The sequence below is a fragment of the Hemiscyllium ocellatum genome, chromosome 4, assembly GCF_020745735.1.
Source record: "Hemiscyllium ocellatum isolate sHemOce1 chromosome 4, sHemOce1.pat.X.cur, whole genome shotgun sequence".
Classification (NCBI taxonomy): Eukaryota; Metazoa; Chordata; class Chondrichthyes; order Orectolobiformes; family Hemiscylliidae; genus Hemiscyllium; species Hemiscyllium ocellatum.
Window position 1 is genome coordinate 35,810,073 of NC_083404.1, and position 26,906 is coordinate 35,836,978.

The 26,906-nt window shown below is 40.3% G+C and overlaps 1 protein-coding gene across 1 annotated transcript in view; it reads right to left on the reverse strand.

Annotated features, from left to right (window-relative positions):
- The window catches only part of LOC132815176 (dual specificity calcium/calmodulin-dependent 3',5'-cyclic nucleotide phosphodiesterase 1A-like), a 579,100-nt gene that overhangs the window by 21,583 nt on the left and 530,611 nt on the right, over positions 1 to 26,906 (reverse strand). Inside the window, exons 10-12 of the mRNA XM_060823990.1 lie at positions 21,672 to 21,800; positions 10,664 to 10,765; positions 1,743 to 1,863 (exon numbers count right to left, since the gene is read on the reverse strand). Of these exons, the coding sequence (XP_060679973.1) occupies positions 1,743 to 1,863; positions 10,664 to 10,765; positions 21,672 to 21,800 (352 nt within the window). The remainder of the gene's footprint in view (positions 1 to 1,742; positions 1,864 to 10,663; positions 10,766 to 21,671; positions 21,801 to 26,906) is intronic.

Sequence of the window (26,906 nt, forward strand, 5' to 3'; positions counted from 1 at the left end):
GGAGAGGGGATAGCTCATTTGGGGAAGGGGAGAGCAGATGGAGATGAAGAGTTATGGTCGTAGCAGACTCAGTAGTGAGGGATACAGGCAAGAAGCTGCAGATTGTTTCCAGGATGGTACGTTGTCTCCCTAAGTCCAGGGTCAACATTGTCAGTGATTAGCTGCAAATTCAGAGAACAACATTGATAGAAAGAGGTTGAGGTCTTGAAGCAAGGATGTTGGGAAATAGGTAATAGATTGCAAAGGAGGACCTCAAAAGTTGTAACCTCTGGATTAGTCCCAGTGCTACATATGAGTATGTATATAAGAATAGGCAGATTGAGCAGTTGTATGTGTGGCTGAAGAGTTGGTACAAGAGGGAGGGCTTTAGATTGCTGGATCACGAAATCAGTTTCTGTGCTGGGTTTCATGTTAACTGCAATCACATTATCAATTGCTGTTGTTGGCAGTTTATACTAATTTGGCAGGGAAATGGGATGCAACGTGGAGATACTATACTGGGTGATGCACATGCAAATATAAAACAAAAGCAAAGTCAGTCTGGAACGCAGAACATACATGGTCAACATAAGACACAAGGGAGCTTGGCAAAGTTGGACAGCTTTTATTTTAATGCAAGTAAGGCAGGTGGGTTGAGGGTGGTGGTTAACATATGGGAATACAATATTATTACAATCACAGAAAGAGTTTAGGGATGGACAAGACTGACAACTCATATTCTAAGGTATAGCATATTCAGACAAAGTGATGGTTGTAAAAGAAGAGCTGGTATTGAACTATTTATCAATGAGTCAACTATTGCAAAAGGGATGGTATCTTAGAAGAATTCTCAACAGAGGCCATATGAATAGAACTCAAAATTAAAAATTAAACAATCACATTGTTGGGACTATACTCTAGTCCCCAAAATAATCAGAAAGGGAAGAGTAGATATGTTAGCAAATTTCAGAGAAGTATAAAAATAATAGATTGATAATTGTAGGGGATTTCAATTTCTCCAATATTAATGGGATAGACAGTCTGAAATGCTTAGAGAAGTGGAATTCTTCAAATACATCCAGAAGAGCTTTTTACACCAACATGTAGAAAGCCTCCAGAAAATGTATGCAGATATTGCTTGGACTGGAAAGTTTCAGCTATAAAGACAGACTAAATAGGCTAGAGGTTGTTTTGCCTTATGGCAGAGAGAGCTTCAAGAGGATCTGATTGAGGTGTACATAATTATGTTGAGCACAGAAACAGCAGATTGGTGGAAACCTTTCCCAAAGTAGAGTGATGAATAACTGCAGGGCATAGATTTAAAATGAAATGCATGAAGTTTTATAGAGATTTAATAAAGAATTTTTCACATAATGGATATCTGTAACTCTCTGCCAGAAAGGGTAGTCAAGGCAGGAACCATCATAACCTTTAATTTAGCTGATAACCTGTTCAGCTGATCATTTGAAGCCACACCACACAAGGCTCCTGATCAACTACTGGAAAACAGGTTGAGAATAGACAGGTGCCTGATCACTGGTGTGGACTCAATGGGCCAAATGGCCTCTATCCATGCTGGAACTCTCTGATTGCACAAGGGCTTGAGCTTCTTTTCACCCAATATCTCCTACACTCATCAGTCTTCTGTGGGGATGGTTATGCTGACCCATCACTATACAAATATAAACATTCCTCTCAGTTAAAACGTAAGTGCCCGTCAGTCTAATTTTTTTAAAAAACTCTGTGCTGACTAGATATCTTACCTGTCTGAAGAATTCCTCCAACAATGCCATGGTCCAGCGATGATGCATCTCCCAGGCTTTCGTTGGATGGCTGATATCAGCTGTGTGCAGCAACATGGAAAAGGCTTTTGGTTTATCAATCCTGCAAATCAACATAGTGATGATAGAAATGACCAGTCTGAGGCAATGCAAAAAGAGTGCCATCAGAGGGTAAAAGATTACGGTCCATATAATTATATTACATCTGTTGGTAATCAATTATTGTTAATTTTTTATGTGAACATGTATAAGGAATTCAGTCAGTGGAAAGCTTTGTATCAGAGCATCATTCACCCATAATCTGCACTTCTTTGCTATCTGTGATTTTATCTTTTGTGTATAAAACACCTGAATTTATGTTAAACACAGGCTGCAAAATCCTGACAGTCCACTTTGCAAAAGTACATTGGCCAGAATTTGCTGACAGGAATCATGGTGAGGCAAATGGTACTTACTGTTATTCATATGTGAATAGTACAGAACCTTCAGATGAGGAGCAATGCTTTATCACTCAAATATCCAAAAATTGGTAGCCATGTTGTAGTGCTCCACAATTATATTCACAAAGGCATTTTGCTGTCTGCCTCATTATTGAATTGTGTTGAATGGCACAAAGTTACTTCATTTGCCCAATAAATATAAATTAAACATGACAGATGGGGTAATTCTTGTCATTTCAAAGCAAATAACTTTTAATTATGTCATAAAAATAGTTACTACCAAACAACATCTATGGCACTGAAAACTAATTATTCTCAGTGTGGAGTAACATTCCTTCAGATCTCAGTGTTGGACAGTTTAAAAATGCAAAATTAAAAACTTCATGATGATTGTACTTTGCCTTTCTGTCTCATTTTATCATTCCCTTCAATAAATCTTACCTCTCCCTTTATTTCTCTTCTTGACTTGATTTGACATTGAATTCAGACACTGATTATGAATTGTCAGTTCTCCCTCAATCATTTGTTCTGATTACTTAAGGAGATACACAGTTGGCTGTCCTATTCACTCTGATCTCACATAGCCAGTTTCCTTCACTATAATGTTGCCAGCTCCCATATTTGCAACTTTATGGATAAAAATATTGAGAGTTGGAGCCTGCTTTGACAATTATAACTAGTAAAAGACTTTTGTTCAATATCCTGCTACGGCACAATTTGTCCTGTTATATGTATAAATGCTGCACTGGGTTCAGAAATACAAATGTCCTTGCTTAAAGTAAAATCTTTAAGTTGTTGTTCACAATTAGTCAAAGTGATTAAGAATCTGGATAGCCATATTGCCAAATAATGAACAGCATCCATGTGTGGAATCAATAACATTCAATCTTAATGTAATCAACTACATATACCCTTCACTAGTGGATGATTGTAAAAAGTAAATTCCAAACATCAAGGTCAGTAAATTCATCTTGAAATGCCAAGTCCCATCAACTGCACCACAATCCCATCATTTACCTCCAATCTTACTCAATCCCAAAAATTCCCAACTTCATCTCATACTCTCACATATTTCTCAACTTGGCTGTTCAATTGTCACAGCTCAAGTAATATTTGAGCAATTAAATCCTTCAATATCAACATTCGATAGTTATTGTAAATCTTCTTGATTTCTCTTCAGATTTTCTTATCTCTTTCTCTCTGTCAGAAAGCCTCTAGATTACGCCCAGTAACATGACCATCCTTTATTTGTCCCATAACTCTAACCAAACAGATGCTGTCTCTTTGCTTCTTCCCTATGGGTTGACCTTTATAAAGCACGGAGTTCACTGCTCACACACCCGATGAAATTTGGTTTCAAACCAATTGACTTTAAACAAGGCCACCTTATAGTGATAACACACTTCAGGGGAATATAACTGGGTAAGTGTGAAACCTATGTTCCTTAGTGGGAGGAAGTACCACTCTCTGGAGATGCCCTGCAAAATATGATTGCAGTAGGCACTGCTGGGACTGACAAGCCCATGGATAGAAAGGATGTGGCCAACAGAGAGAGATATGGTGTGTGTTTTGGGTGGTGAGGGAACATGGAATATAGAAACAGGCGCTGAGTGAGGTGGTACAGTGGGTTTTGAAGGCCAAATGGGGAGATATAAAGGGTGTGTGGAGAGAAAACATCACACAGGATCCCCAACTCAAAACCTTTCCTACCTGCCTTTTCAAGAGATTTATTAAAAGAATTACTTCTCACTCTTACATACCAGCTACTACGCAATGTATTGCACTGGTGGAAGCAGATTGAGGGATTCAATAGGGCACCAGTTACTTCTAAATAGTTGACTGTCTATTTTATATGACTGTGTTCCCGAGTCCAAGCTCTAACTTGCAATGCCCACATTATGGTGAGTCTGCAGTTAATGGCACACTGCAAAGGTGCAATCCTCACAATGCTACAGGCCCATTCTGCCTGCTTCTCTCTGGCAAAGCAAATTAGTTATATTCAGTTTCTCTTAAAATAGAATGTCTCAATGACATATTATCGAACTACAGAGAATACAGAAAAAAAAACACTTCAGTAATTGCTGCAAATCAGGAGGTGGCAAGAAATTTAGTGAAATTGTAATTACTAGCATTGGTCACAACTCAAAAAAGATTCAGTAGATTAATCCCAGGTATGGAGAGACTTTCTTACAAGGAGAGGTTGAGTAGGTTGTGCTCTTTGCAGTTTAGGAGAATGAGAGAAGATCTAGTTGAAATGTATAAGATACTGAGGGAGCTTAACAGGGTAGATCTTAGAGGTTGTTTCCCCTTATGGGACAGTCTAGAATCAGAGAGCATAATCTCAGAGTTAGGAGTTTAAGGCAAAAATAAGATTTTTTTTTCTTTCAGAAGATGGTTAACCTGTGGAATTCTTTCATGCAAAGGGCTGTCAAGGATGGATCATTAAGTATATTCGAGGCTGAGATCGACAAATGTCTAATTATTCGGGGAATCAAGGGTTAAGGGGACAAGACACAAAAAGATCCGAGGATGATCAGATCAGATCAGATGAGGAGCAATGCTTTATCACTCAAATATCCAGATGGATCAGATCATCCAGGATAGCACTGAATAGCTGAGTCTATTCAATGAGTCAAATGGCCTACTTTGGCTCCTACAGCAAAATGGTATTGAGCAAACTAATAAAGCTGTGGGTCAACAAATCTAATTGTCAATGATAATGAGGTGATTAGATTAGATTAGATTAGATTACTTACAGTATGGACACAGGCCCTTCGGCCCAACAAGTCCACACCGACCCGCCGAAGCGCAACCCACCCATACCCCTACATTTACCCCCTACCTAACATTACGGGCAATTTAGCATGGCCAATTCACCTGACCCGCACATCTTTGGACTGTGTAGAGGATGTTAACTTGCAAAAAATCCCTCTTTTCATGAAAAGGTTTCACTGCATTAGCAAGTAGCAAATTTATTCAGGAAAGGAGAGACGCAAACAGTTAGTTTCATGTCTGTCATGGGGAAAGTGTTGGAATCAATCATTATAGAGATTACCATCTGAATACTTGAAAAAAATTCAAAGTTATCAGGAAGAGTTAGCATGGTTTCACCAAAGGGATATCATCTTTAATCAATTTATTGGAAATCTGTGCAGGAGTAAAATGCGCTGAGGGTAAAGTGACACATCAAAGATTATGGAAAATAAAGTGAAGCAGTGAGTGACATGTTAGCATTGGTAGAGGATTGACTTCCTGGCAGAAAGCAGCTGCACAAATTCAAGGGGAGGCAGTCATATGGTGGTAATATCGCTAGATTAGCAATCCAGAACTCCAGCTAATGTTCTGGGAACGCAGGTTCAAATCCCACCAAGGTGGGATGGTGAAATTTGATTTCAATAAAATCTGAAATAAAGAGATGATTTAATAGTGACCACATCGTTGTCAATTGTCGTAAAAATCCAATCTGGTTCACTAACATCCATTGGCATACATATGACTCTAGATCCACAGCATTGTGGTTGACTTGTAACTGCCCTGTGGGTAATTAAGGATTGCCAAGAAAGACTGGCCTAATCAACGATACCCACGTCATGTGAACGAATAAAACTAAACGTGCCCAGTCTGATTGGCAGTATAATGTGTGTAGTTCTGCATATCTCTGTGTTGAGGGCCTCAAAGATGTAAATCTCAGTGTGTGGCTGGGTCACCATTTACAGCCCATCTCTAGTTGACCTTAAGACAATGGTGAGCTGCCTTCTTAACCCACTGCAGTACATATGCTGCAGGTAGAGCAATAATGTCGAGGGAGGGAATTCAGTGATCTAGCAACAGTGAAAGAACAGTGATATATTTCCAAGTCAGGATGGTGTGTGGCTTGGAGGGAAACTTGTAGGTGGTGGTGTACCTATGTGTCTGCTGCCCTTGTACTTCTAGATGGAAGTGGCTGTGGGTTTGGAAAATGCTCTGTAACGATTTTTGGCAAATTCATTAGTGCATCTTGTAGATAGTACACACTGCTGCTGCTGAGCATCGCTGATGGAGTCATAGAGTCATAGAGATGTACAGCAAAGAAACAGACCCTTCGGTCCAACCCATCCATGCCGACCAGATATCACAACCCAATCTAGACCCCCCTGCCAGCACCCAGCCCATATCCCTTCACACCCTTCCTATTCATATACCCATCCAGATGCCTTTTAAATGTTGCAATTGTACTAGCCTCCACCACTTCCTCTGGCAGCTCATTCCATACACATACCACCCTCTGAGTGAAAAAGTTGCCCTTGAGATCTCTTTCATATCTTTCCCCTCTCACCCTAAACCTATGCCCTCTAGTTCTGGACTCCCCCACCCCAGGGAAAAAACTTTATCTATTTATCCTATCCATGCCCCTCATGATTTTATAAACCTCTATAAGGTCACCCCTCAGCCTCCAATGCTCCAGGGAAAACAGTCCTAGCCTATTCAACCTCTCCTTACAGCTAAAATCTTCCAAACCTGGCAAGATCCGTCTAAATTTTTTCTGAACCCTTTCAAGTCTCACAACATCTTTCCGATATTAAGAAGAAGTGATTGAACATATGTGGATACGGTGTCAGTCCATCGGGCTGCTTTGTCCTGGATGGCGTCAAGTTTCTACAGTGTTATTGGAAGTGCAATCATCCAGGTAAGTGGAGAGCATTCCATCACACTCACAGAGTCATAGAGTTATACAGCATGGAAACAGACCCTTCAGTCCAACTAGCCCATGCCAACCTTGTTCCCAAACCAGACTAGCTCCACTAGCTTACATTTGGCCCATATCCCTTAAAACTTTCCTACTCATGTACTTATCCAAATGACTTTTAAGTGTTGTAGCTGTGTCTGCATCCACCACTTCTTCTGGAAGTTCACTCCAAATCCAAAAAATTGCCCTCATGTCCTTTTAAATCCCCCTCCCTTCACCTTAAAAATATGCCCTCTCGTTTTGAACTCCCCTATTTTACGGAACAGACCCTTGCTATTCACCTTATCCACGTCTCTCATAGTTTTAAAAACCTCTATAAGGTCATCCTTCAACCTTCTATGCTCCGGCAAAAAAAAAGATCCAGCCTACCTTTGTAACTCGATCCTTCCATTCCCGGCAACATCCTGGTAAATGTTTTCTGAACTGTTTCCGATTTAATAATATCCTTCCTATAGCAGGCTGACCAGAACTGTACACAGTACTCCCAGAAGAGGCTTCACCAATGTCCTGTACAGCCTTAACATCACATCCCCACTCCTATACTCAAAAGTCTGAGGAATGAAGGCAAGTGTGCTAAATGCATTCTTAACCGCCCCCCCCACCTGTGATATAAACTTCAAAGAATGATGTACCTGAACCCTTAGGTGTCTCTGTTCTGCAACACTACCCAGGGCCCTCACATTAATTGTGTAAGTCCTACCCTTCTCCTGACTTATGATTTGTAAATGGGCTTCAAGAGGTGAGTTACTCATTGCAGTATTCTGACCTATGCTGGTGCTGTGTTTATGTGATAAGGCCAGTTCAGTTTCTGGTCAATGGTAACTCCCCAGATGCTGACAGTGACGACAACACCACTGAATGTCAAGGGGTAGTGGTCAGACTGTTTCTTAAAGAAGATGGTCATTGCCTGGCATTTCTGTCACGAGAATGTTACTTGCCAGTTTTCACTCCAAGTCTCGATATTGTCCTGATCGTGTTGCATTTGAATATAGACTGGTTCAGCATCTGAAGAATCACAAATAGTTCTGAACATTGTGCAATCATTGAACAAAAATCCTCACTTCTGACATTATGGTAGAAAAAAGGTCATTGGTGAAGCAGTTGAAGATAGTTGGGCCTTACCCTGAGGAACTTCTGCAGAGATGTCTCGGAGTTGAGGTGACTGACGTCCGATAACCACAGCCTTCTTTCTATGTGCCAAATATGACTCTAACCATTGGAGAATGTATCCCCTCATTCCCATTGACTTGATTTTTGTTAGGGCTCGTTGATTCCACACTTGGATAAATCCGGCCTTCACATCAAGGCTGTCATTCTCACCTCCCCTCGTGAACTCAACTCTTATGTTCATGTTTGAACCAAGGCTGTAATGAGGTCAGGAGCTAAGTGGCACTGGCAGGACCCAAACCGGGCATCATACAATCATAGAGATGTACAGCATGGAACAGACCTTTCAGTCCAACTTGCCAATGCCAACAAGATATCCTAAATTAACCTAGTCTCATTTGTCAGCACTTGGCCCATATCCCTCTAAACACTTCCTATTCATATACCCATCTAAATGCCCTTTAAATGTTGTAATTGTATCAGCTTCCACCATGTCCTCTATCACTGAGCAGGTTATAGATAAGCTGGTGCTGCTTGATAGCACTATTGATGACACCTTCCATCGCTTTTGTGATGATCAAGAGTAGACTTATGGGACGGAAATGGGCCAGGTTGGATTTACCCTTCTTTGTGTACAGAGTTTTCCGAAACACTTTGTTGGGCAGACGTCAATGTTATAGCTGTGTTGGAGCAGGTTGGCTGGGGCGAGCAGTAAGTTCTAGAACACAACTGCTCAGTACAATTGCCAGAATGTTACCAGGGCCAAATGTTGTGAGCAGTATCTAGTGCTTCCAACCATTTCTTGATATCTGATCTAACAATCCAAACAATCCAATTCCTTCCTGAATGCCTTTCATGGATCTACCTCACTACAGTCAAGAAGTGCACTCTGGATTCTAATCACTCACTGAATTAAGAAGGTTTTTCTCATGTCTCCATTGTTTCTTTTTCCAGTTGCTTTAAACATCGATTTTACAACATAGAAACAAACCAAGCAGCACAACTGCTCTCAGCTGGTATGTTGCTCCACATTACTTTCCTCCTAGCCTACTTCATTGAATCATCATTGAAAATTGGTTAGCTAGCTTCCCCTTAAACGTATCTATAGTATTACTTTAAATAATTTAATCGTAAACAGAATTTTATTCATTTATGTTATATAAAAGCAGAAAGTGCTGGAGAAACCCTGCATATATGGCAAAGAGAGAAACAAAGTTAACTTTTTAAGTGCAATTGGCTGTTCTTTGGAATTGTTTGACTCAGAACATTAACTCTGTTCCTCTTTAAAGTCTGATTGAAGATTTGCAGCTCGGGTATCCGTTGTTGTGGTTGTGTTCGCCGAGCTGGAAGTTTTTGCTGCAAACGTTTCGTTCCCTTGCTAAGAGGAACATCTATACAAGGTATTCGCCGAAAACGGATACCCACGCAACTTTATCACCAGATGCCTAAGAGATAGACCAAGGAATGAGGACATGCCACAACCCAAAGGACTAGCCACTCTACCATACGTCAGGAGCGTCTCAGAACTGACAGCCAGACTACTGCAACCCTTAGGACTCATAACAGCACACAAGCCAACATCCACACTCAGACAACAAATCACTAGAACAAAGGACCCAATACCCAGCATGAGCCAAACTAACGTAGTTTACAAAATACCATGCAAGGACTGCACAAAACACTATATAGGACAAACAGGAAGACAGCTAACAATCCGCATCCACGAACACCAGCTAGCCACAAAACGACACGACCAGTTATCACTAGTAGCCATACACTCAGACAACCATCAACATGAATTTGACTGGGAAAACACCACCATCATAGGACAAGCCGGACAGAGAACAGCCAGAGAATTCCTGGAAGCATGGCATTCATCCCCAAACTCCATCAACAGACATATTGACCTGGACCCAATATACAAACCACTACAGCTGAAACTGACACCCGGAAGCGGCAAGAACATCCATCAACAGACACATCGACTGGACCATATACAAATCACTGCAGCTGAAACTGACACCCGGAAGCGGCAAGAACAAACCAATATAAATACCGGAAGAAACATCAAAGCTGCGCTTCACACGAGGCTCCAACAGCACTGATGATGTTCCCTAGCCAGGGAACGAAACGTTTGCAGCAAAAACTTCCAGCTCGGCGATCTGTTCCTCTTTTCACAGCCAGACCTGCTGGGTTTCTCCAGCACTTTCTGTTTTAATTTCACTTTGTCAGCATCTGCAATACTTTTTTAAATTGGAATGTGCTATTCATTTAAATAGATGGAAAAAAAAATTGCCAAGGCCTGGTCTTTGCTACAAAATCAGGATTGGATACCTTTCTGTCACAGCCTACAACATCTCTGTGACAATGATAAGGTTTAAATGTTCCTGTCAGGTCTCCTGTGGTAGTTACTTTCTACAACAGGATCATTCAGCAATGATCAGTAAAACTCCCTGAAGAGCTGTTCAAACTTCTTGTTTTAATTTTCAGCAGTATTAGCTATTCATGATGTTGGGCAAGGCTTATGTAGTTTTACCATTAGCTATGAATAAGCAAATATACAGCAGTTAATGCACTAGACACAAATGACTTTTCATCCGATTTTCTGATGGCTGAAAGAGATGACTTACCCTTCAGGTTGCTGCAATGCATTCTTCATAGCTTTGACTTGTTGAAAGTGGCAAGACATGTCAGTCGCCAACACCATCTCAATTACCAAGGCTCGCAGTTCCCTTTGGAGAATAACAGACAAATCATGAGATTCTTCTCACAAATTCAATAAAATAAACTAATTGTTTTAACATTTCAAAATCTGGGCATGCAACATTCACCTCAAAAGTTCAATGTTTTCTTTTGCCAAAGTCACTCAGTGTCTTCTTCTCAAATACCACACATGATTTGAAGTGATGAAATAGAAGATTAACCTCTGCGCAAGGTTTGTGAAGGTTTGTAGCTCAACTTCCATTTAGGGTGTAGGTTTGCTCTCTGAGCTGTAAGTTTGATATCCAGACGTTTCATTACCTGGGTAGGTAACATCATCAGTGGCGACCTCCAAGTGAAGCGAAGCTGTTGTCTCCTGCTTTCTATTTATATCTTTCTCCTGAAGACATGCCAGAGAATTCCTAGAGGCCTGCCACTCCAACCACAACGCCATAAACAAACACATAGACCTAAATGCCATCTATCAACCTCTCAGAAAACGAACAGGAAATGACATCACCACAAACCCCAGGAACCCCATCCAGGAGAAAGATATAAATAGAAAGCAGGAGACAACAGCTTCGCTTCACTTGGAGGTCGCCACTGATGATGTTACCGAGCCAGGTAATGAAATGTCTGGATACCAAACCTACAGCTCAGCGAGCAAACCTACACCCTAAATTAACCTCTGTATATAAACTAAATATTGTTACAGGATGAATGATGAGGTATTATTTTTTCAATTACAGAGAGAAGTTCTCAATTGATTTTGCTTTCAAAAACATTTGTTAAATAACCGCAGCATGCTTAAGTACACCTGACAGCCAGCTTGAAAGAACTCCATGAGCAGATCTTAAGATTTCAATTTTCCAGAATTCTTCATGACTTTAACTCAGTTTACAAGTTAGCAGTGGTTCAACATTATTGAAAGGAATCCTATCAATGCAACTTATAATGATAGAAAAAAGAAATCACCTCCTACTCGCTAAGTACAGGGCATTCTGCTAAAACATAGGTTTTGTTAATGTGAATTTGCTAAAACGTGATTGACGAATTGGGGACACTGTACCTAAAACGCGAATTTTTAAAACATGGGTTGGCTGTAACATGATTACATCACCAACACTTTATAGAGTCCCTCCAGTGTGGAATCAGGCCATTCAGCCCAACATGTCCACACCAACCCTCCAAAGAGCACAGTACCCAGACCCTGTAACGCTGCATTGCCCATGGCTAATCCATCCTAACCTACACATCCCTGGACACTATGGGTAATTCACTATGGCCAATTCACCTAAACTGCACATCTTTGTGAGGGTGGGAGGAAATGCACACAGACACAGGGAGACTCCACACAGACAGTCACCTAAGGCTGGAATCGAACCTGTGTCCCTGGCGTTGTGAGGCAGCAGTGATAACCATTGAGCCACCATGCCGCTGCTGTTTCTAAAGCGCGATTTTTCTGTAACACAGGGTTGCACAAGAACACAACCATTGTGCTATAGAAGAACTACCTGCAGTACTTCTAACACTATCTCTTCCCCATGAATCAATAGCACTTTGCCCTAACCCCACACAAAAACTCAGGCTGAAATATCACCACACCCCTAACACAAACTTACATAGCCAGTGAACAGCATACATCCAAATTCTCCGTATGACTGAGCACAACATAAGCAGAGTATCAACCAAGCCCCTTCTCCCTAACTGCCCCCTCCCATTGTAGCAGCATTTGTTCCTCTGTTACTTAATATGATCACATAGATGGGGAGAAATAACAGGCTCCAGCAAAACGTAAAATGCTTTTACATTCACAACCATTGGACATTGCGAAACACTTCACAGCCAATTCAGTACTTTAGAAGTCTAATCACTGCTGCAACACAGGAAATGTGGCAACCAATTTACTCATGGTAAGCTCACTACTTTTTTTTGTGACGTTGATTAAAGGATAAATATTGACTGGGACACTGCCGATAACTCAGTGCTCTTCTTTGAAGGAGTAGCACTGGATCTTTTACATCCACATGAGAAAGTAAATGAGACCATGATTCAATGTCTTATTGATAAGATTTGAACTCCATCATTGCAGTATATTTTCAATCTGACATTTTGTAAAAAAACAGATTTTGGAAATGTTTTTGGGGTTTATTCAATCTCATCTAAATTCAACTAATTAGTGAATCTGGAATAAAAATCTGATACCAGCAATGAATCTTTCAGATTAGCATAAAAACCCAACTCATTCATGAAAGTCTTTCACGAGAAGAAATCTGCTGTCCTCATCCAATCTGGCCCACACATGACACATATCCTCAGCAAATTGTACCAAATGGTAAAACTCCTGCTGATTAGTAAATTATTCAGCTGAGGAGCTGATGTATAAGTTCCCTTCTATGTTAGAAGCAGATGCCAGTCTTCAGCCATTTTAATTATTCCAGATTATAGAAAGAAGCAGCAAAAGTACCAGATACAACAAAGGCTATGGGTTCTGGTAATTTTCTTTTAACAGCAAGGATTTACCACCCACAGAACAGTTGAGAAACAACACATTGCTGTGGATCTGGAGTCACATGTGGACCAGACAAGGTAAGGAAGGCAGTTTCCTTCCCTCAAGGACATTAATGAACCAAATGGGATTTTCCTAACCATCTGCAATGGATCTATGGTTATCCAGACTTTTAATTCCAGATTTTCATTATTATTATTAAATTCTACACCTACTGAGGTTAGCTTTGAACCCAGGTCCCCAGACATTACCTGCGTCTGTGGATTAATAGTCTAGTCATAATACCACGAGGGCATCACCTCCTCACCTTCAACATAGTATTGAAGACTTCCTTAACAGGACTAGTCAGGTACCAGCCAAGTTGTTTCAATACGGCTCCACCATTTTCAAATCCTAAACAGTGTGGAAAATTGTCCAAGTATGTTCTGTCCACAAAATAAAACAAGATAAATCTAATCCTGTCAATTACCCTTCCAGCAGTTTCTCACTCAAAAATAGTAAAGTAATAGGAGGTGTCACCAACAATGCTATCAAGGGGTATGTCCACAGCAATAACTTGTCTGTGTTTCTTCAGGGTCATTCAACTCTTGACCTCATTATAATTTTAGTGCAATGGAGAAAAAAATGGTTGAACTCAAGAGGTATAGTGAGAATGATCACCATTGAAGGCAACATTTGATCAAGTGGCTAGTGGATGCATTGATAGTCACTTTCAAGATTCTGTAGACACTGGAACACTTCCTATGGATTAGAGGTTAGCTAATATAACTCCATATTTAAAAAAGGAGGGAGAAAAAATAGAAAATTATAAACTGGTAGCCTGACATTGGCAGTAAGGAAAATGCTAAAGTCCTTTATAAAAGATTTAATAGCAGAGCACTTGGAAAACTTTTTTCAATCCTGCCACTAAGTTAGCATGGACTTACCGAAGAGAACAATACTTGGCAAATCTATTGGAATGTTTTGTGAATGTAACTAGAAGAATCAATTGGGGGAATCAGTGGATGAGATTTATTTGGACTTTCAGAAGTTGATAAGGTCCGACAGAGAGGTTATCATGGGACTGGGGTTAGTGTACTGACATGGGTAGACAACTGATTGGCAGACAGGAAATGAACAGTAGAAATAAACAGGTCATTTTCTGACTGTTAGCCAGTGACCAGTAGCGTACTACAAGAATCAGTGCCAGCTGATCACAATATATATTAATGATTTAGATGTGGCAACTAACTATAATTGCTGAAAGCTTGCAGACAGCACAGCTTTCTGGGAGCGTGAACTATTAGGAGGATGCAGAGATGTTTCAGTGTGGTTGGACAAGATGAGTGGGTAAATGCATGGCAGATGAAATATACTGTAGATAAATAAGCAGTTATCCACTTTGGTGGCAAAAACAGGAAGACAGATTATTAGCTAAACGATGACAGATTGGGAAGAGGGGATGTGCAACAAGACTGGATGTTCTTGTACACCAGTTACATTAAGTATGCATACCAGGCACAGCAGATAGTGAAGAAAGTAAATGACTTGTTTGCATTCACAGGGAGAGGATTCAAATACAAGAGCAGGAATGTCCCACTGCAATTGTACAAGGCCATGGTGAGACCACACTTGGAATACTGTGTGCAGTTTTGGTCTCCTTTATCTGAGGAAGGATGTGCTGGCAGTGGAGGGAGTGCGTGGAAGGTTTGCCGGTCTGTTCTTGGGATGATAGGACGATGGCCGGACTTATGTATGCGAGTGACTCAATCAGTTAGGACTATTATCACTGGAGTTAAGAAATATGAAGGGGGTCATTAAACCTATAAAATTCTCAAAGGTCTAGACAGAAATGCAGGAAGCATGTTCCCGATGACCAGGAAGTGAGGTAAGAATTAATGTCTTCACCCAGAGCATGGTGAGCTTATGGAATTCTCTGCCACATAAATCAATTGAGGCCAAAACATTGAATGTTTTCAAGGAGGACAGATATAGTTCTTAGGATTAAAGGGAACATTGGGAATGGTGTGTGCAGAGATTGGAACGAGGTCAGCCAGGTGGATATCACTGAGTGTGAGTTCCCTGACTGGGGCTGTTAACCCAGGCTGATCAGGGAGTCTGGGCTGATAGGTATAAGCAAGTCTCAGGGATTCTCCTCACTGGAGGGACTAGCTGGTCAGGTCATGTACTTTGCATGTGTATAAAAAAGAGTGCTTTGATGATCAATACCAGTTTCTGTGGAGTTACTTCAGTGGCAATGTGATAAACAATACACTCCTGAACACAATTCACTCACAACAGTTGTCTTTGAGTTGGGTTAAGCTTTCCTAGCATTATGCCTTTATTTGGGAAGCTTGATTCATTTGATCCTGCCATTAAAGACTGGGCCCAGTATGTGGAAAGAAATTGTCATTTTTTTCCTGGCAAATGAATAGCAATGAGTAATTCTTCTGACCGCTTGTTAAAAGCAGGAACAGGCTTGAATGACCAGATGGCTCATGCCTATTCATATTTTCCTTTTCTAAATCAGAGCTATGGTGGATTAGTCTCCAAATACTTTCATTAATGCAGCCAAAAATACTGACATCAATAATAAAACATCCCTTCTACCACCTTCACCATTCAATCCTTCCTACCACAGTGGTAGCAACATGTACCTTCTCTGCAGCAACTTCACAAGACTCCTTCAACAGTACTTTCTAAACCCGTGACCTTTGAAGGATAATGGCAGTGGATCCATAGGAACACCACTGCCTGCAAATTCTCTTCCAAGATATACCCCATTGTAATTTGTAACTGTACTCCATTCCTTTATTTCAGGGAAATTGCTTCATATTGCACTTGAATGCCAAACATGCAGACACCCACTTTGGTACCTTCCAAGCATATTTGAGCTATGGTAATCACCACTTAGCCCCAAAGTTTGTCACCAGGGCAAGACGTTTAAACAGACACATCTCATTAGCACAGCACCCAGTTGGCATCTGTTTCCATCCTTTCCTCAAAATCAACCATTATACCTCTGTTTATAACAGAGTACCTTTCATAGTGTTTTAACAGCTTTCTCAATTTGTGTTGTTACCTTCAAAGATTACTATGTATAAAGCTTCAGGTCTCTCTATTCCCATAACCATTTCATCAATGTGCCATTTACCTTTTACTGCCTTCCATCATTCTTCCTTGGAAAATTCCCATGTGCCTTAAGTGGCCGATAATGTCTATGTCTACCAGACTCAGTTGCTGTCTCTTCTTATTTTAGCCATTCATCTTCCCCTGCTAGAACATTCTCTCTGGAGCACTGCCCCTCCCCCACCTCACCTCCTTCGAGCAATGCCACCAATTAAGAACCTCAATGTTATCTAATTTTGTCCTGAATTATTTTATCATGCTTGTTAATGGAACCTTCGATTTTTAGCATGTATCCTGCATTAACTTAAAATCAGGATGTTGAACGAGTTTCATTGAATCCGAATGAAATAAAAGTCATGAACACAGTTGAGAATTAGTTCTGAGTGGTCCAGAAAGAAAATTCTAGAGGCCTGCAATGGAGTAAGATTGTGCATTGCCTATAATTACTCATAAACATACTTATAACGATGGGGCAGTCAGTTAGCACTCAAAATTCTCACTTGCACTCTCTAGTTAATTTTAACTGACTGCCTTACAACCAGTGAGCCCCTATAGTGCACACAAAGTTTGAGAAATGCAATATTGCCCAATATACACAGTGCAAAATATTCATTCATTCAGTTAATTATCTTATAAATCATGGTGGGGAGACTGTTATTTTGGTGAAAGGTTGAAATATTGCTAAATGGGCCTATGCTACTTTGAGAGTTTTTGCATGAAAATTTATGCCTAATTTCTGGATAGCCCAACTTGAACTTGACTCGAAATGCCACAAACCTACATGTCTACAGCTGAAGCTGTGTGGTGGGTTGGCTGACAGACAGTGGGAGGTGAAAGAATGATGCGCACATTGAATAACAAGTGCACAGGCCACAGGGGCTAACACAGGATATACTGCACAGAACTGGCCATTCAACCCAAACGATCCATGCCATTCTTTGTGCAGCAGACCAATATCCATTTGTTGAATTAGGCAGCAAAAGACTTCAGAAATTTGCAAGGAGTTTTATTGGAAATCTACAAGTTTTACTCTTGACCACTGTCCTGTCCAAAGGCCAACACCTCCACTGACAAAGCTCTTAAATACAAAGTCAACTGACTATCTCTTGCTGTCAGCCAATTGTGGAAATGTTTTCATTTATCCTTAAAAACTCCAATATTTCCTACACTGATATGCTCCACATGAGCTTCCTCATATCTTTTCTCATCAAATTTGATTGTTGTAATCCTCTCTCCCCTTCTCCCTAATTCACATACCAATCTTCCAGTTAAATATATCCATCTGTTCACAGAATCTCAAAATTATTATGAGACAGAAAAAGGCCATTTGGTCCGCTAAATCTGTGTTAGCTTTCTGAATAAACCATTGCTAAGTGCCACCCTCCTCTTTATCCTTTATATCCTGCAATTCTTCCTTTCGGATAACAACTCAATTCCCTCCTGAATGCCTTGATTGAACCTTCCTCTTTTTGCACTGTCACCAAAGCCTTCATTTCTTCCTGCAAGTGTCCAACTGGCTGTATTCTAGTAAAAAGTGTAGTAGCCAGAATGCATATGTGTTTCAGTAAAGATCAAATTAGTGAGGGCACAGGTTTAGGGTGACAGGGAAAGATATAAAAGAGACCTAAAGGGCAACTTTTTCACGCAGAGGGTGGTACTTGTATGGAATGAGCTGCCAGAGGAAGTGGTGGAACCTGGTACAATTGCAACATTTAAAAAGCATTTGGATGGGTATCTGAATAGGAAGGGTTGGAGGGATATGGGCCGGGTGCTGGCAGGTGGGACTAGATTGGGTTGGGATATTTGGTCGGCATGGACAGGTTGGACCGAAGGGTCTGGTTCCATGCTGTACATCTTGTTAAGACGGAACTACCGTCCCCGGTGTTCATTTGAAGGAGAGAGACACTGGATCTGATTCAAAATATAAGCTTTTACTGAGAGAGAGAGACGTACGCAATACAGTGAGATATTTACTGCTCACTGGAGAAGGCGCGTTCTGAAATCTTTCCAAAAACCCCTGCTTGATATATTGTTTGCTAAGCTAACGCTACGTAATCACTCACACACGTGATCTCTCACAGACAAAGGCTTCCTGTGAACAGGCCTCGGCCTTGGCAGGTATCCACGAGATGGTCTGTCTCGTAAACAAGGTCTCCGAGTAAAGGCTGCCATTGTATTGGTCTGACCTTGGTAGTCCAGCTGCACAGGCAGTTTCGGTAAACAGTCCAAACAGCAGCTCCGCAGCGCCCCCCGATTTCCCAAGCAGCAACTACAGGTCTACCCTCCCTCGGCGTATAGATATACATCCCAACAATCTCTATGACTCTAGTGCCTTAAAGAAGACTAACATAACTTTCTTGCTCTTGTACTCTATATCCTTACTAATAAAGCCTCAAATACTGCATGCTTTATTAACCAGTCACTCAACAAATCATTCCATTTGATTTGCAAATAAACCCAGGTTCTGAACCTCATTTTTATTTTTGTTTATATCATCTCCCCATGTTCTCCTCACCAAAATTATTCACTTCACACTTTTCTGCATTTAACATCAGTTGCCAACTGTTCAACCATTCAATCAACTGTTTATACCTTTTTGAATTTCTATACTAACAATCTTACACTGTACAATATTCGCTCCCTCTTCTGAAAATTTTGAAACCAAGATCTAGATCATTAATTATTATCAGAAAGAGCAAAACATTCCAACACCCCTGGGGAACCCTGCTACTAATCTTCTGCTACCCTGAAAACATCCATTAGCCACTTTTCCCAGTTTCCTGTAACTCCTTACCATTATTGTTCTTTTTATTCCATGAGATTTAACTTTGCTCATTTGTCAGCATTGTTGTGGAGCACTGTTGCACACACTCTTTGGAAGTTATGCCATGTTATAACTGGAAATTTTGTAGTGGGGTTACCAGGAGTCAATGTTATGCTCCCTGCTTTTCTCAATATGTGTTAATGTCCTCAACAAATTTGTGTGTTATCATCACAATTTCTCTAACCGTACACAGAACAACTATTCTGAAAATCAGATGTACTTTCAGGAGTGAAAATTGGAGGCAAGAACATCACAAGCCTGTGATACACTGACGTCAGAACAATATTTGCAGAATCATGAGTCCCAGCAAAATATCACAAATCAACCAGAGGATTAGAGTGGATTGAGTATGAATATCAAACAGATAATATAATGGTATAGTTGGTCAGAATACTGTAGAAGAAATGAAAGTTTTCTTTATTCATTCATGGAGTCGCTGGGCTATTTATTGCCTGTGGAGCAGGCGAATTGATGTTTCAGCCATACACACAATGTCGATTCTCCTGCTTCTTGGATGCTGCTTCTTGAATGCTGTGCTTTTCCAGCGCCACACTTTGCGACTCTGACTCTCCAGCATCTGCAGTCCTCACTTTGTCCATTTATTGCCCATTCCTACTTGCCTTTGAGAAGGTGGTGGTGAGCTAATTTCTTGAATCTCTGCAGTTAATACTCTGTAGGTACATCCACAATGTTGTTGGGGAGGGAGTTGCAGGCTTTTGACTCACCGACACTGAAGGAACAGCAATACATTTCCACATCAGGATGGTGAGTGACTTGGAGAGAAATGTACAGTTGGTAGTGTTCCCACTTTCTGCCACCCTTGACCTTCTAGACGGAAATGGCTGTGGATGTAGAAGGTGTTTTCTAAGGAGTGCTAGTGAATTTTCACAGTGCATCGTGTTGATGCTACTGAGCATCAGCGGTGGAGGGAGTGGATGTTTGTGGATATGGTGTCAAGCTAGTGCAGTATTTTGTCCTGGATGATGACAAGATATCTGAGTGTGATTAGACTGCAAACATCCAGGCAAATGAGGAGTATTCAATCACACTCATGATTTCTGCCTTGCAGCTGATGGACAGATTTTGGGGAGACAGGTACTGAGTTACTTGCTGCAGTATTCCTAGCCTCTGACCTGCTCTTGAAGTGTCAGTATTTAAATGGCAAGTCCTGGTGAGGTTCTGGTCAATTGCAACACCTAGAATGTTGATTGTGGAGAAGTCAGTGATGGTAATGCCATTTAAATTCAAGGGACAATGGTTAGATTCTATCTTTTTAGAGATGATAATTGCCTGATATTTGTGTGTCATGAATGTTACTTGGCAATTTTCAGCCCAAGCTTAAATAATGTCCAGTTCTTGCTGCATTTAGATGTGGACTTCTTCAATATTGAGGCATTACAAATGGTGCTGACCATTATACAACATCAGAGAACATCCCCACTTCTGACTATATGATGGACTGAAGGTCATTGATGACACAACTGAAGGTGAATGGGCTTAGGACGTTACTCTGAGGAAAATCTGGCATGGAACTGAAATGAATGACTTCCAACAACCACAGCCATCATCCTATGCACCAGGTATGAAGTAAAAGTTGAAGTAGATGACGTCACACCAGAACAAGTGGATAAGTACGTTTATTTAGAACAAATGACAACAAAAGGGATTCTAATTTTTCTAATTCTAAAAAAAAATTGCAGTCATGATGCACAGGTTCGAAGAAGATAGAGATAGCCATAAGAAATTTTATGAGGACAAAAAATGCATTGGAGAACCTGGGATTGCTGTCCTTGAAACCAAGGAAGTTTATGGAGTTTGATAGAAGTCTACAAGATTGGTTTGGTTGAGGTGGACAAAGAAAAGTTGTTCCATCAGCAGATGGTGCAGCAACTAGGGAATACAATTTTAAAATTTTGGGAAAGAGTGTACATGGTGATTTAGGAAGAAACTTTCTAAGCGGAAATGATCTGGAATAAGAATAGTGATAACAGATATGATCAATGATTTTACAAGGAAATTTAACGGGAATTTGAGGGAATCAATCTTGCAGAGCAATAGGAATTGAGAACAGAAATTGGACCAAATCAATTTCTCTGCATGGAGCCAGCATATAACTGATGGGCTAAATGGCTTTCATCTGTGCAGTTATACCTCCATAACTCAATAGGCACCCCGGCCTCCCTGTCCCTAGTTTTGAGTCAATTTTGATTTGAATAGCATGAAATGCCAAATAAGTGTATGGAGATGAATGTATTTATCCGTCATATATTCATTCACATTTGGACAAACTTGACTTTATTCAGCTATGTTGGCTACAGGAAACCAACAGGGATATTTTTGCCACTCCTATTTGCTCCAAATCTGCAAACCAATTCGAGAGCTGGGACTGTGGGAACAATGAGAAAGATTGCCAGTACATCTATTCATTTCAACCAAACAGCCTGGGGCTTATACAAAAGCACAGAGCCTTCACTTACTACTGATCTCTATTTGTTACCTCCAATCATCCTTGGAAAGGTTGAACAGGATGTTCATTTCCTCATCATCCTGAAGCAGGCGATAAGTTGCACTGACATGATGACTCTCCTGTACTGCTCGGTCATTGTACAAAATAGCTGTATCAGACCTTCCAATTAAAAACAAACCAGTACATTAGTTCACACAAATCAACGTAAGGCATAATGACTCAATGCTGAATATAGTTTTAAAAATGAGTTCTCAGGTTCTGACCACCAAAGTTAGCAGTTGAATTTGTTTTTATTTAAATTCCAGCCAAGTTGTTTGACATCAGTTTACACAGAGTCAGATAATTACTTTGTGCTCCATCCATTCCAGCAAAAAAGATCAAACAGAATTGACTTCCTACTATGCATCATAAATGGGATAATTGCATTCCATTCGATTATTAATATTCAATAACCTTTATTCAGCTTGTATATTGTATTATATACTACATGTAAAAAGTGATGTGTGCAGATGCTGGAGATCAGAGCTGAAAATGTGTTGCTGGTTAAAGCACAGCAGGTCAGGCAGCATCCAAGGAACAGGAAATTCGACGTTTCGGGCCAGAGCCCTTCATCAGGAATGAGGAAGAGGGTGCCAGGCAGGCTAAGATAAAAGGTAGGGAGGAGGGACTTGGGGAGGGGCGATGGAGATGTGATAGGTGGAAGGAGGTCAAGGTGAGGGTGATAGGCCGGAGTGGGGTGGGGGCGGAGAGGTCAGGAAGAGGATTGCAGGTTAGGAGGGCGGTGCTGAGTTCAAGGGAATCGACTGAGACAAGGTGGGGGGAGGGGAAATGAGGAAACTGGAGAAATATGAGTTCCTCTGGCCCGCCTCTAATGCCAATACATCTTATCTTGGATAAGCGGACCAAAATAGTTCACAGCATTCCAAGTGTGGTCCAAGTCATGCCTTGTACAGTTTTAACAAGGTTTCCTTATTTTTACATTCCTTTCTCTTTGAAATAAAGGCCAACATTTCATTTTCTTTCCCTAATAACTGCTGAACTTGGGTGTTAGCACTTTGGAGTCTGTGCACAAGGACTCACAAATCCCACTCTGCTGGAGTTTTCTGAAATCATTCCTCACTTCAACAATTTTCAGCTTGTTTATTTTCCCCACTGAAATACATAATCTCATGTTTTCACACATTATATTTCATCTGCCAAGTTTTTGCCCACTCGCTCCACCTGTCTACATCCCTCTGCAGACTCTATATCATCCTCACTACTTGCCCTCCCACCTATTTTTTGTATCATCTGCCATAATAAAGATTTGGTCACTTGAAAGATTGATTGCTCACTGGTAATACTGACCAGTCTTTCACAAGACTGATGGTCATTTATAACACTTGCTGGTTACTGGTAATTATGGCCTACCATTTGCTACCATACCTTCTTGGTATACAATAGAAACTGTATTTTCATTGGTTTAAAACAAATTTTAACACAAAAATAATCTGGAACCAATCTATGTTTTAAAATGAAAACTTAATTTCCTATATACACTTGATTTTCTTAAACCCTCACAGGTTAGAATGAAAAGATAAATAATTATCATATTTGTAGTACAAATTCAGCTTAGAAGATGTTTTCAGTACATGTTTGTGGGAACAAAGTATTAACTTTAACGGACATTGAATTATCGGCATTTACCACTTTATGCTATGTGGTATTTTGGCACTCAATGAACCCAATGTCACATGAGAGAATAGAAGGTGCTGTGATGAAACAAAACATTCAAGGTCCCATTACTGGGAACCATTCCGCTTATTTTTAAAGATTTCATCGAGATTTAATATTTTTATGAACTACTAATTACACTGTCAGAACGAAAGAAAGAAATGAATCACAGCTTGCAGAATCAGCGCCACTGTGTTATTGCTGGATCTCTACAGAAATTTTAACCTGGGTTGAATGAATTCTGCAGAATAAATAAATCATATAATGACACTTTATTCCTTCCTAGAATGCAGCTGATACAGGAAAGCATATAATTTACTGGCCCTCACAAGATGGTAATGGAAGGTCATCTCCTTGATCCACTGCTGTTTTGTATAAAAGCAACAGTGGTTCATAAAACTGAGCACCCTGCCAGGCCACTTTAAAGTAGGGCAGAAGTCAAATGCAAACTGTGGGAGATGATGACATAGTGATAATGTCACTGGTTTAATAGCCTAGAGGCCTCAGCTAATACCCTGGAGATATGTGTTCAAATCCCACATCAACTGGTGAAATTTAAATTCTATTAATACTTAGCCTCAGTAATGGGGAGCATAAATTGTCATTAAAAAAACTACTTTACAGATGAAATTTGTTATCTTTATCTTATTTGGCCCTCATGTAACTCCAGACTATGAGCAATGTGGCTGTCTCTTAACTGCCACTTGAAGTGATTTTGCCTTTTCTCAGTTCAAGGGGCAGCTTTAACACATAACTCTTCCAGAAAACTTAAGATAACCCACTAGGGACAATGTGGGATATAGGTAAAGCAATGTTACTTCTACAATCATAATTGCTTATGCAAGGTAAATGAACTCACACCAGTGTATAATTGTTTCAGCCAAGAGCTGAGTTAACAAGAATGAAAACTATGTGAAGGAAATCTATAATTGTTTTTGTATTAGCTAAAATGTGCATACAAGAATGAAATGTGCCTGCAAACAATGGTAGATGTTACAGACAAATAGATAAGGTGCTGTGAGGGGAGGCGGGTAAGTTAGATATGCCTGTACAAACAGTTACAAGCGTCTGTTTCCCGCTTCAACAAAAAAAAACAATCAAGAGGTCATAAGGCCCAGTATGGGCAAAGAATAAAAGGAAATATTGCTTTGGAAAGCACAGAAACAGAGGACAGTGAAGAAGGATATAAGACCATAGAGGGAGGTAGTCAAACGGCCTTGTGAAGCCAGAGATAAACATTTTGTCACGGACAAGGCGGATGAGTTCAGAGATAAACAAGAGTAGTGGGAAATGTAAACAGAGGAGGAGCAATGGGAAGAGGGAAGAGAAACGAATTACATAAATATTGTGTACTCGTTAAACTCGGTGAGTGTGTGTGTGTGTGTGTGTGTGTGTGTGTCTGTGTGTGTGTGTGTGCCTACCTTGTAAATAATAGACACCACACCCCTTTTGCAAGAGTGTAATAAACGATACTATTGCTTCAGATCTTGTCTCGGACTGAAATTATTGAAGTGAGTGAGCTTTGTTTCTCACAACTGGGGGCCGTCCAGGATATTCTTCCATCGCCGGGGGCTGGGGTGGGGGGGGGGGGGGGGGAAGACACGTCCTGTTCCCGATTGAGGAGCGGTCCCATGTCCCTTTTTGGTCTGCTCCCTTGGGCAACTGGTACAAATCCCACAAGAGAGACATCTGAATCAGACAGTGAAAGGAGGTCAATAGAAAATAAGGCAAAAAGGGGCCAGGCAACTCTGTGCACAGACCAAGGTAAGAAAATTGACTTTTAAGTACTGCCTTGGTGGCCAGGATTGAGTTTTAGTAGTTAATAAGGGACTAATGAAGGAACTCAATATGGGCTGTGCCGTGGGTAAGGAAAAGGCCTCCGGGAAAACAAAAGAAAAAGACAATGGAAATGGAGGCGGTGTCCCTGACAACATAGCTCCAGAAAGTCCACTGGGCAAGATGTTGTGAAATTGGAAAAATAATACTTGTACAAGGGAAAAAGATAGGAAAAAGATTATTAAATATTGCTGCTTTGTATGGACTAAGGAATCCTTTCTTCATCCCGCTGTCTTCTGGCCAAAGTACGGGTCAGACGAAGACTAGATTTGTAAATATTTGAATTTATATATCAATGGAAAACAGCCTTACAGTCAGGAGGAATCTGATTATGCTTCAAGTCGGAAGGTCTAGTAGCTGAAGGGCTACAGAGGGGAAACTTTGTAACTAAATCATGGCCAGACATCCAGAAAAATATTCAAAAGATAGAGGGATGAAGCGAGGAGCACCGAGAGGTGTTGTTGTGGGAAGCTCAGAAAGTGTCTGTGAGATACTGTGTGTGTGAGAGAGAAAAGAGCTGTACAGCTGGTAGAAAGTTTAATCCTTTGTGATTTGGTTTGAATGCACATTTGTTTGTTGGTGATTGAGTGTTTGTGCTTTGTTCCCTGGAGCTTGAGATCCAGGACTGTTTTGAATCTGATTTTTATTATGGAAACTTAACATGATTTAATTTAAGGTTAAGGATTTTACAGTGACTATGAAATAAAATGTTAACTCCTGCTCTTTTTACAGGTAAAATTAAGGGACTGAAACTGAGTAATTATAGTGGATTTCAAAGTTGGAAACTGTTTGCATTTTACATCTTAAATGTTAAATACTGCCTGACTATCAGTTTCTGACTAATCTCTTTTATCCTTACATAAAAGCGATTTATGGAGGACAGTTGAAGTTTCAGTTCAACACTAGATTGCAAAATATATTTTAAAAATCCTATGGTTAATATCTGTGAATTTGGATTTGGTCGTTATTCATGCATTAGAAGTTTTTTATTCTAACTCGAATAGACAAATCCTTTTAAGGTAGCTCCGGTTATTTCACGACCTATAGCACTGTAATTGAGCAATGACTGGTCAGGACTACTTAAGAAATATAACTTTGGATTTAAATTAAGGGACTAAAACTGAGTAATTATAGTGGATTTCAAAGTTGGGAACTGTATGCATTTTACATCTTAAATGTTAAATACTGAATAAATGAATTTATAATATATAAATATATATTTACAAGTTAGGAACAGGCTTTAAAGTTAGGCAAGCATAAATTGATGAATTGGCATTTGAAGTTATGGGGAGCAAGAAATATTGCAACATTTCTTAAAAAAAATGTTTTTCAAGATCTAAACAAAACATTGGGTGATGAAGAATGACAATTAGGTGGCCCTAAGGCTGTTCAGTTGGTTAAATCGTGTCAGCAATTGATCTGGCAATGTAACATGAGAAGTAGAAACAAAAAGCAAAAATAATGATAAACCATGGTTGATGAGATAATAAAGAAGAGGACAAAACTAAAAGGAGAAAGAAATCAGAATGGTTGAGGACAAGATGTTAAGGGGTCTGGTAGACAGAAACAAGGATAGAAGTGGAAATCCCCACAGGCGGGATGTTATTACTGTGGAAAGACAGGTCACTTTAAGAGAGATTGTCCAGATATGAAAAAGGAAGCAAAGGCAGGGCCGTTTATGAATTTTGATGAAGAATAGAGTGTCAGGGTTTCCTG